Source organism: Pectinophora gossypiella, chromosome 7 (genome assembly GCF_024362695.1).
Source record: "Pectinophora gossypiella chromosome 7, ilPecGoss1.1, whole genome shotgun sequence".
In the NCBI taxonomy this organism is placed as follows: Eukaryota; Metazoa; Arthropoda; class Insecta; order Lepidoptera; family Gelechiidae; genus Pectinophora; species Pectinophora gossypiella.
In genome coordinates this window covers 4004849-4017292 of record NC_065410.1, presented here as the reverse complement: position 1 = coordinate 4017292, position 12444 = coordinate 4004849, and the positions used below count along the sequence as shown (strand labels likewise).

At 37.7% G+C, this 12444-nt stretch overlaps 1 protein-coding gene across 2 annotated transcripts in view; it reads left to right on the top strand.

Annotated features, from left to right (window-relative positions):
* Positions 1-3999: 3999 nt before the first annotated feature.
* The window catches only part of LOC126368153 (protein bark beetle), a 55842-nt gene continuing 47397 nt past the window's right edge, over positions 4000-12444 (top strand). For both annotated transcript variants that reach the window (XM_050012033.1, XM_050012032.1), the window contains exon 1: positions 4000-4577. In XM_050012033.1, coding sequence (XP_049867990.1) covers positions 4233-4577 — 345 coding nt within the window. In that variant the 5' untranslated portion in view covers positions 4000-4232. The remainder of the gene's footprint in view (positions 4578-12444) is intronic.

The following is a 12444-nucleotide window of genomic DNA, read 5'->3' as shown; positions in this document are numbered from 1 at the left end:
TGGTTGGGCCACCTATCTAGCCGACGCGACTGGACGGCAAGGCAGCAACATGGTTGTGAGCATCTCTGGGTGTCAAGAGGTGTACACCGCTTTCTGCGAGGCGGTTTACCCGCCTTACCAACTCGCGACTTATGCATCTTTCACTTCCACCCTGCGAGCGTATAGCTCTAACGCCCCACTCTGGCTGGCCAATGAAGGCAAGCCAGAGGTCAGAGTCCTGCGGCCCCCGCTAAGGTCCACTCTGGCCAGCCAGTACTGTCACCATCTTTGTTGCTCTTCTTTGGACTCTCTCTAGTAGTGCAATTTCCTTCCTATAGTAAAGTCTCCATATTTGAAACCGATGTTCTAACAGCCATCTGACGTAAGTAAGTTTTGTAAAGCCTAAGAAACAATTCCGTATCTATATGATAAAAAGCTTTTCTAATTATGTATAAGAGGGAGTTATCCTTCTTAGTGATTCCAATAATGTGTTCGTCCCACTTTAGATTATGTGTTATCGTTATGCCAAGGTCATTTTGTTTTTAACACACTCGAGAGGTTTTGAGTCAATGGTGTAACTCAACGTGGGGTGGTTACTGCCAACATGCAACACAGTGCATTTGTCTACGTTTAATGTGATTAGCCAATCTCGGGTCCAAGCAATTACTCTATCGAGATCATCTTGGATTATATTATGGCTAATAAGTGGATTCCCCGTTATTTTCGTGTCATCTGCAAAGAGTGATATATCAGACATGATACCATGTTTAAGATCTGTAAGGTAGATACTGAATAAAATAGGTCCTAACACCGATCCCTGCGGCACACAGCTGAGGACTTTTCTGGGAACAGAGTATGATTCTCCGATGCGCACAGAGAATATGCGATTTGACAGGAAGTCTTCAATCCACTTCACGACATTGCCTCTGATTCCAAAGGGCTCTAATTTAGCAATCAATCGTGTGACAGGAACTCGATCAAAAGCTTGTTCATAGTCCAAGTAAATAATATCTGTAGGTATTCGTGCCTCCCAATTTCTTGCACAAAACCATGTTGCTCCTCGATGATGACATTCTCTCGTGCCAAAAGCATCCTATATATCCTATAATATGTAGATATCTTTGCATGGAATTATTAAAATCGAACATTCCATTCAAAATATATTACAAAGGAGATCGTCGGCTTTCCATACTTTGGCCGGCCCAAATTTGAAAGTGCCGGTCAGAGAAAAAAAATGTGCCAAACTTTTCGAGTAGATTGTTCTGAACATTTTTTACTATGACACCAGACGTGTATGACCATTAGTTTGGCTTTAATTGGATTTTAAAAATCTCGATTTTTCATACATTTTGTAAAAAATAATATTATGTCCGTTGGGAAAAAGAGGTATACAGGCGTATTACAAAGGACCGTTAGAACATTTATTAGTATAGCGCCAAACTTCTATGACCATTATTTTGACTTTTATTGGAATTTACGTTTTAGTTCAAATGTGAAAAATGCCGACCAGCAAAAATATCATGTTGAGAGTATCGAGTAGATGCCTGATAACATTTTTTTCTATAGCGCCAAACTTGTATGACCATTAGTTTGGCTTTTAGTGTATTTTAAAAATCTTGATTTCTTATTTATTTTGTATGAAAATAAAGTGCTTTGGGTAAAAAATGCGGTACGGCGGATTAAAAAGGACCTTTAGAACATTTAATAATCTGGCGCAAAACATTTTTGACCGTTATCTTGACTTTTTATTCGTCTCTCTTTCCGTTTTGGTTCAAATGGGAAAATGTCAGCCAGCGAAACAAAATAAGTCAAATCTTTTGGTAAACGACTTGAAACGTATTTTTACTATACTACCAAATGTCGACTTTGGCTTTTATTGGACTTTTAAAAAAAACTTTTTTCTATACATTTTAACAATGACAACAAGCAGAGCTTTCCCAATGACTAGTTATTAGTCAGATAAATACTTTGTGTTTTTGTTTTGAGTGTTGTTAGGTGAACTTCTATATTAATACTATCTGATTTTAGATATGATGTTGGCTGTAGTTTTTGCATTCGACTCAACGTTACGGCCTAAGTTTAGGTTGAATTATGGTATTGATTCACCTTGACCGTAAATGGTTACCACCCTCCAAAGATAAGCTTGCCATCTAGTGACGAAATTCGTATTTTGGCATGACGTCTGAAGTATCTGTTAGGGAAAACAGGAGTCGGGTAGTTGTACTTTGCAAGTATGCCTATCACAATGTCCTGGTGCTACTCGGCCGATAACATAGTACCTCTATCACCCCACTGTTTATTCCTTGTTTACACTTTTCTTTAAAAAAAAATAGCTTCTTAAGCGTGTATCACCATCAGGTAAGGTAGTGGTCAAACGCAAACCTATTTTTCAAAAGACGACCACCATATTACGCCTTTAGCAAGATAGTTCCATTATCACTAGATAAAACTTTTTTTTAATTTTTGAAAAATCGATTTAATTTCAAAATATTGGTCATAGTCGTTTAATGCCATAGTAATAAACATTCTGACGATCCTTTAAATAACGCGCCTGTTATATTTTATTTTTAATTATACAAAATGAAACAAAATTCAAGTTTTTTTTTTAAATCCAACAAAAGCCAAACTAATTAATGGTCATACACGTTTTTGTCATAGTGAATAATGTTTACAGGTATCTTCTCGATAGCTTTGACATGTGTTTTTTTGCTGACCGGCACTTTTCACACAGAAACTATAACGTAAAGTCCAACAAAAGTCAAAATAATGGTCATAGATGTTTGGTGCCCTAATAATAAATGGTCAAATGGATAAGTTCTAACGGGATATACAAATATTGTTCCATGGCCGGCACTTCACATTTTCACCAAAAATGTATGAAAATTCAGTTTTTTTTTAATTCGAATAAAACCGAAAATATTGACCCTACAGCTTTGGTGCCATAGTAATAAATGCTCAGACGGATAAGTTCTAAGGATAATAAATACCATTATTGTTACTTGGCCGGCACTTTACATTTTCACCATAAATGTTTGAAAAATACAGTTTTTTAAAATCGAATAAAACCGAAGATATTTACCCTACAGCTTTGGTGCCATAGTAATAAATGCTCATACGGATAAGATCTAACGGAATATAGCAAAATTATTTTTTGGCCGGCACTTTAGACTTCTGGGCCGAAATCCGATGATCTCCTTTAAGTTTTTTAAGAGTTCATACGACACTACGACAGAAAATAAATTAGGCATAAGTAGGCATACATTATATTCAAATGGTCTTTGTTGGAAATCCTTACTTTTAATACAAATATATGCGATAAAAAATATTTTCCCTTGAAATGGGAATTTTTCGGGTTTTTTCCCTCAGAATTGGGAAAATTCCCAAAACGCGGGAATTTTCCGGGTAAGAACCCAACACTATGTGCGCACCGTACGACGGCCATTAATATTGTAATTGTAAAAAAAAGGCAATGTCACTGAGCTGTCGTTGTCATAAATTAGCAGATCGGGGGTTGAAGTTGAGTACGCGAGGGGCGCGGTTGACATATCCCCCGCCTTGCCAGAAAACTTTTTCTATGAGAATGAATCAACTGTGGAATGACCGAATGGAATGAACTTCATGCTGAGTGAGTGACTGCCATTGATCGCCCGATGTTGTCAGTTCCAAAAATTATTGCTGCGTAAATCTTTTTATATCTAATTTATTCACCGTTTTTATTTATTTGAGAATAATAAAATAGAAGAATAATTTTAAAAAATAAGGGTAGAATAATTATCAGATTTATTATAACTTCAACAAAAAACCGAATGATTGAACGATTGAACGATGAATGAATGGTTGAAACGGAAATGCAAAATGCACTTGTGTAAGTGAATTAAGCCGTGGCTGTGTGCGTGAGGTAACTTGGAAGGGAGGGAGGAGGCTTCGAGCTAGTGAGGTAGGAGGGGAGGAAGAGGAAGGGAGGGAGAGGAAACTAACACGAAACCGGCCAAACTACTTTATTCAACGGTCGCGCGGCGGCGCGCGTTTTCGCTTGTTTTCTTTCGTACGCTGCCCCACCTTTGTTTCATTATGAATTGTTTTTATTTAAATTTTGTAACTAAATTCAACTTTAATTTGGATTTATAGACGTTACGTTTAAATTTGGACATGCTTTCTGTTATGATACGCCGGAATACCTGCTTGTTTGCATAGGTGTAGGGCAGGTGAGGATCGTTTAAAAGTGAAATGAATATTGTGCCGAGTTAGTGGAAATGGAGTGCTCTAAGGATATGGGGGTGCAGAAGAGACACAGCCAGTTCAGTGACACCAAGTACAAGTGGAGGACGGTGCTGGTGTTGTGTTGGTGTATGAGTGTGTGTTGTGGACAGGAGTTGCGGGACACTGACCCGTGGTTGTTGAACAGGAGTGCAGGGTTGACCGAGCTAGAAGGTGGGGTGGTTGCGGGGAGAGTAGTGTGGAAGGCTGAGGGTAGCCCGTATCTGCTGAGGGATGATCTGTTGGTGGAGAGCGCTGCAGAGCTGGTGGTGGAGCCAGGAGTCGAAGTGCGGTTCGCGCCAATGATCGGCGTCACCGTGCGGGGGAAGCTAATAGCTGTGGTAAGTTTAGTTAGTGTAACTTGCGGTATTTCCTCGACTTGCAAGGAATCCCTTTCCTCTCACTTTCCGAGCAGAGTTTCTCTTGCCTAGCAATTTAAATCTTTATAGGTACCTATCTAGTTAACATTTTTATTGTAACTAAGAAACATGAACAGACTAGTGGGTTAGGTAAACGATGACCCCATTATAACACAGTAGGAAATATTACGCAAATTAGGTAGGTGGGTAGGTTTCCACCTATACCCAATCAATTTCCCATGGTTTGTTTTTTAATCTTAACAGAACACCCATGGAAAATCGACTTGACTTCATTTACTGTAGGTAGTTTTGTAGTGGCAGTTACTTTATAATGTAGAGTTCAAGTAGGTAGTACCAACCTACCAATGTCCATTTTGACACTGCTCTGTATAACACACTCTACTAAGTACCTAGGTATATAGGTAGGTAATTTCACGAGCCCAACGCGTCGGATAAGTAGATAGGTACTAACTACCTACGTACATATATCTAGGTATATTCAGTATGGCAAAATCAGGCCCCTGCCTCCGCTTCTTATTGGATCGCCCCGTCCCGAAAAATCGTGTAATGTAGCCTTAACTGAAGTGGTAGTGGGTTGGCCACATTTGTTTGGTTGTTGGTGCTAGCGTGTTCTGGAGTAGAGACCTCGTCTAGGGAAATGCAGTGAGGGTCGATCCCAGGCAAGATGGCGGGACGACTTGCAGAAGGTGGCTGGAACCACCTGGATTCGTAAGGCTGAGGATAGGGCATTGTGGCGCGCCTTGGGAGAGGCCTATGTCCTGCAATGGGATGATGATGATGTTGAGGAATAGAGCCTTAATAACATTATAGATAGGTACCTATACCTACGTATGATTGGCTAACCTAACCTACTTATTTCATCTCATTAAAATCTAGCAACATCTCAATTTTGCTTTCTCTACATTTCTAAAAAGAAGAAATATCCAATCGCTTTGGAAAATTGAGCTGTTGAACTGTTGATAGGTAAAATATAAAACTTATACGTTCACGATCGTAATAGTTTTATGAAGAATAGGTAGATTCCATATTTAATTCTTGTCAAGATTTTCTTTTTAAGAACAGTGCATGATAGGTAGGGATCCAACACCGTTTTCCCCAATAAAAAACGAAAAAACCTACCGTACAGACATTATAAACTAACCTAAATTCCCTTTCATTCATACAACAAACATTTATTGATCTCTGTTTGAGCAACCACTCGATAAGTTTGATAACAGCACACGCGATAATATGATATCACTATTCACCTGTGATATCCGACGTTCACCTGTTCCTAGCAAGCAAATATTTAACAACTATTACTTATTTGAGTAAATACTCGTAGTTACCTACACAGGTATTTCTTAGTGGATTCGAATCCTTTCTATCCTAATAAGAATAAGTGAGTCAATGTAAAGTCTAGCTTCGTCTCTTTAACTATTAATACGGGCGATAATTGGGGCTTTAGCTAAGTTCCAAAAAACTATGAAAATCGACAGTAATCAAATATTTGTGATAGACATGTTACTTTACTTCCCTTTATGTCCATCCTATACATTTCTATCATTGTCAATGTCGCTTTTCGAAAACGTTTGCAACTTGGCTAACCCCTTTTGGTAACCACTATGTTTCGTCGTAGGACCCCCAAAACCAAGTTGCTAATTGCTAACGTGTGGCTCTGCACACCCCTACAGGGATGTTAGCGTGCATTTTGTTTGTTTCTAAATAATGTAGAGTACGATCAACACAAAAATCGCCACATTTACAACAAGTAAGTTCCTTTGTTATAAAAATCGTTCCTTACACGTCTTCAGGACTAAGTATCTAATAATATGACTTAGATTCCGGTAAGAAATTTATTTACCTAGCCAGTAAGACACTATTTAGTTACCAATTTACCGACAGTTAAAGTTAGACTTCGACAGTAGCTATCTGCTTACAACCCTCCAGGCATAACCTTTCTACTTATTCACTTATGAAAATTAGTTAACCGCAGCCACATACCAGGTGAAATGGTGGTCAAATCCACAAATAAAAATTACATAAAATTGCACTGAAATGAGGTTCGATAAGAAACGCAGGTCTCGGAACACAGTATTTCACAGTAACTGTGAATAAAAAAAAACATTTACCTTGCTTACATAATAGGTAACTGAATTGCATTTTCAATCCTGCTAGAGCTACCCCAAGTGGTCCAAAAACCACTTATTCAATACCGGTTACCTAAAAATAAAACATCAATATCGAAAACTTTGACTTTCTCAAAGGCGTACACAATTTTCTTTCTCCTCATTTTGAATAACTCTCTCTCTCTCTCTATTTAAGAGCTGCGCTCTTGTCGGTGGAGTAACCGCCATTCCTCTCTTCTTCCCGCCAAAACCTTCACCTCCCGATACGACACGACCTGCACCTTCTCTTTTATTTGTTTCATAAATGTTATCCTAGGTCTACCCCTTCCTCTCTTCCCTTCAATTTTTCCTTCTATAATGTTTGTTATAAATGAATCGTGTCGTATCAGGTGGCCAATCATATTTCCTCTCCGGTTCTCTATAGTCTTCAATATGGTTCTCTTTTCTTCAACTCTTTCCAGCACTTTTCGTTTTCGTTTTTTTTTTTTCGTTTTTGAATAACTACTAGGTATATTATTATCCTTGATACCCCAACGGCTATTTTGATGCCCGACCTAAGAATCGATTTTTTGTCGAGTCACTTTTTTTTTCTGCGTGTTTTGACCAGACCTGTTGGACGGGTTATGCCTACAGTCCAGCCAAACTGAATACTTAAGTTTATCCTTACTCACTTCTTATTTGAAAAGCAAACGTAACTGCAAGCCCTATATTTCTTTTTGGAGATTTTTGCGACTTTCGCTTCCTAGAAGGACGCGTAGGTATCTATTGAGCCTGTATCCACCCACTGCTGGGTAAGGACGTACATTGACCAAATTGGGAATGTCCTTAGAAAAGTTTAGTACCATCTATTCTGAACTAGCGCGCGTGTATGAAACGATTGATGAATGTGGAGAAAGCAAGAGAAGTATGTCGCAAATGGCATTCCATAGTCTCTGCTTACCCCGGTGGGAAATAGGCGTGAGTTTATACATATGTATGTATGGATCTGAGAAACTCGTTCAAATCCCTGGAGCTTTACAATACAATTTCTACATCATTACTAAGTATAGCTGTCTATTAATTAATCTGCAATGATATAAGTAATGAAGTCCAAAAAAGAAGAAAAGGCACAATAAAAGCCATTAAATAAGTCAACTCAAATTACAGACTTTAAGCGAGGGCATTATCTAATTGTACCCATTTCACATTCATAAACAACAAGCAAGACTCATTTCAACATCATTAGTCCGGAACATTTAGTGCACTAATAAAGGATCTTCAGAACCACCGCCATGAATCATCTTTACGTCACATTATGGACAGCTGTAAGTACCCAATGAAGGCAGCTGCGTAGGTCATCGACTTGGCTTGACCTGGACTAATTCAATCAGCATAATCAACTTGACAAATCCGGCAGCTTTTCTCGTGTCAGGAAGACAGCTGATTTCCTTAGCTCATTAAGAATCTTCATTACGATGAATGTTTACGTCATACCACATCATGATATAGATACTCAGTTTGTGCAGGACATTTAGATGGTCAGCTATTCTGCCTCCACGAGAGAATAGACTGTGTAGTACACATTAAATTTGTTTTATATTATGGCAAGACCGCAATTTAAACATTCTTCAGGATCAAAAAATATAAATAAAAAATATGTTAAATATAAATAAAAACACATGCACTGTATTATTTAAATTAACAAAAAGTGGAAAAAGCGACACCCCATCGCCATGATGTTAGAAGGGTAGAAGAAAGATGAAAATGCGGTGTTGCCATAATATAAAACAAATTTTAGTGTGTACTACACAGAGACTGAGGTCGCCTTTGTCGGAGGACTATACATATTATATATATGTGTATATGCGTAGGACATTTTCTAAAATTCAGTTAGTACATCTTTCCAATAAGATACGGCTAATTGGAAATCTACTTACTATCTAAAGATAGTCTAATTTTGGATGCCTATCACAAGGTTAGAAGATCAAATATTGTTCGTTACAATCACTTACTTAGTTCAGTTTTTAGTCTCTTTGAAAAACAACCTTAAAAACGATACAAGAATGCAACTGTAGATATAATTGTCGCGAATGCGACTAAAGTTCCAAATGGCTTTGCTAGTAATGTACTTTTATAACAGTTCCTCGAGTAATACAACTCTACCTGAGGATGTATTTATAACGTGATTGCGAATAGCCGACCTATTTTAGTGGACATCCGAGACAAATCGTCCAGCTGATGACCCCTCGTATCAGGACAGGACAGTTACTTCCTTTCCATTTATCTCTCTGGTTTGGATATTTAAAATTTCAATGTTATAACGCAATGTTCTAGATGTAAACACGAAATATGCTTTGGAAGATGTAGGTAAAAATTCGTGAACTGAGAAAGCAGTCTTATGGTGACAAATAGTGACAATGACTTCTTTGCCAAGTGCGTACATCGAATCACCATTAACTTTACGATGGGACATTACCCTTTATACGTGTGTTAGCTATAAACTATCCAGACCATAAATCAACTAACTATCACCAGCTTTTAAACCTCCCTCGGGTAAATATTTCATTACATAATTCAGATTTCACTTTAATGTTCAATTTTGTTCAGAATTAGTGTCGGTTCGGAGCGGAATCAACACAAAATTACGCATGACGGATTCCATTATAATGGAATGGATAGAATCCAGGCATCAACGGCTCGTATGCAATTTGCTAGGAGAAACCATCCCACGATAGTTTATTGTTTCTTGGAGCCAAACAAAGACAATATTCTTTACAATGAAGTAAACACTAGGTTTAAGAACTGATATCACTGGATACAGTTGTCGAAAGATTAGTAAGACCTCGTAATTAGAACCCTAATGAGATGCATTCAGGGCCAATTAACAGGTGTAAAGGGCCTTCGCAGCTCCTCATTTTTGAGGCAATTCGTCTATGTAATTGAACTGAATGAGAAAGAAACAGATGATTCAAGATTCATTGGAATTGCAGACGAAATAAAGAAACGTACGTAAAGTTGCGAAGAATCCGTAATTCCGTATGCATTGTGTTGTAAGACATCAAAAAATTGTCAACCGGAATAATGTGATGCAATTTTATAATTCTCGTGAAAAGAAATTCGTGACTAATCGTCCATTCACTGCTGACGGTAAACCGCAACTTTCGCTGTTATTTTGGAGTCGTCTATATGAAAAACAGTCTCGGATCTTATAAAGGCGATTAGGACGAAGATTACGTAGTTTGGATAAAAAACTAGAGGTAAAGAACCCGCGCTGTACATTATTAATTTACTATTTAGAGTAACAAAACATAGAGTTGGTAAATAAAAGAGTGGTCAATGGGGATCTTCTAGTTAGCTTATAATGAAGAAAGATATTGAAAGAACTGAAATTTATTGAATTGAAATCAAAATTGAATTGAATTTGTAAAGCGCAGATTTGTAAAATAAACTCAAGTAACTAAAATATTAAGTTCTTAGTTAGCAATAATTTACTTAGTTAAGTTTACAAATTCAGCTATTATTAAGCGCAGATCATTCTATCGCTTACTAAAAGGAAGAATTCAACTGACCACCATCAAATTTCATAAAAACCTGATGTGTACAAAATTTCTCCTGCAGTCAAAGAAAAAGTGCGCCTGAGTTCTGTTCCATAGGTTCTTATCGTAGTAAACTATAAACGCCAAACGGTGTGTTTAATTAGTGGCGGTACTATCAAAATTGTGTCAAGATCTGTAAACAGATAAGGGAGTATCCATCGAGACCCAAAACACTACACGAGAATATTTCTACTCCTATCTCGGTGCGAAAGATAACATATCGCTGTACCTACAGAAAGGCCCTTTTATAACGTCCCATTTATCTTTATCCGAAACATTAAAGACCAAAGTTTATGGGTTTAAAATTCCGAACGATAAAACTTGTTTTATTTTCTAGGATAGCCTAAAGGCCTTATTACTTTACCCAGTCCATCGACAGCGTGCAACGGGTGTAGATATAAAATGTGCGGCGAATTCCTCGCCGACCCGATGTGCTATTACACTTCCCGATCCTGACGCTTCGAACCCGATTGGGTAGTGTAATATGGCCTTAAGTATAACAGAAAGTCATAGAAATATCAAAAGATTGACTTTAATATTACACAGGGTCTACAAACACTTTTATCATTTGACCTAACCCAGTTTACGAACAATATTTCAATTAGCACTGGCTGATAAAGTTGCAATTCAACCCACAACGTGTCCTAACATTTCAACCTATAAGAATAAGAACCGTACGGTCACGAGCATTAATATGTATACACTTTGGTACCATGTCACATTAACTTTTTTGACAAATTGAACTGTTAGTCTCACTAAATGTCAAATATGTTAGTGCGACAGAGTCCTAAAGTAGGTACATTATATTGCTCATGACTGTACTTGCATAAGAAATGGACACTTGACTTTTGATTTTTGGAACTGTATTTGAGGGACTGTGAATTTTGGGACATTTCATACTCTACCTACTTCCCACCGGAAGTCTCATCATTGGTCACAGCATCTATCGTAGATGAACCGGAAGTCTAAAAGACATTAATTTAGGAACCTCGTAACTATCTTCCTATTTGCAAGGATCTGCTTTTGATGATTGTTCTTCTTTTTGATGTGTATTTTTTATAATATTATTTAAAAACAGAAACACCTTGATTGGTGCAAATACATAAAAAATAAATTTTCAAATTTTCACTAGGTATTATTCTATCGTGTGGGTTTGTGAGGTGAATTACCAACCTCATCAACCCTGGTGTTAGGGTTATTATTGAGCCGCCAAAGACCCCTGTCATGGCTCATGTAACGACTACTTACTTACATCAGTAAGTAGTAACAAAGGTTTAACGTGCTTTCCGAAGCACGGATCATCTTACTTTTTGGAAAATCAAGTGATCAGCCTTTAATGTCCAAACCAAACTAGGGATCACAAAGTGATTTTTGTGATATGTCCCCACCTGGGTACGAACCCGGGACCTCCAGATCGTGAGCTTAACGCTCGACACTAAGTATTGAAGTATCCAAACAATTCTCCACCCTATTTCTACAGGAAACAGTCATATAAGTAAGTAGTTCAGCAATTCCCAATACACGACATAACAACGCATTCGTGCACTAATAATACTTTATTACTCACACAGGAAATAAGAAAAAAACAAAAGAGAAATAGAAAGAAAGAACCAGAAGAAGAAGACCTAAATTCTTCAAAACAAAAATACCTGAGCCTAGCCAAGTGAACGCCCTGTTATCGGATCAGTCATTGTAATGGATGCTGTTAACAACAAAACAGTTATTTCTATACAGTTAACGGCTCATAGACTTCCCAGTAGCTAGTAGCCTTGGAGGAACGGTAGTATGAATCATGCGGATTAGAGCAACTCTAGCGTCTAATGACATGACAATTATAGTTCACGCTTCCATGTAAACAAATAGATCGATGTGGAAGATTGCAGAACAATGTCCAGTTGGGCGTGTAACCAGTGCCGTGCCGATGGGACTGTTCCTGTTAGAAAAGGGTGGCGAACTTTCATATTATTTTTTCGTGAATAATTGGGTTCTGACATGAAAAAGGATAGTTCTAGCTACGAGGTAACTTGTTCCTCGTAGATATGAAAGTTCGCCACCAAACTTGACATTTTGATATTCACCCAAAAACTATTTTATAATAAGGACATTGGCTGCTATTTTTTTCAAATTGTTGTTTCTTGTACTCCG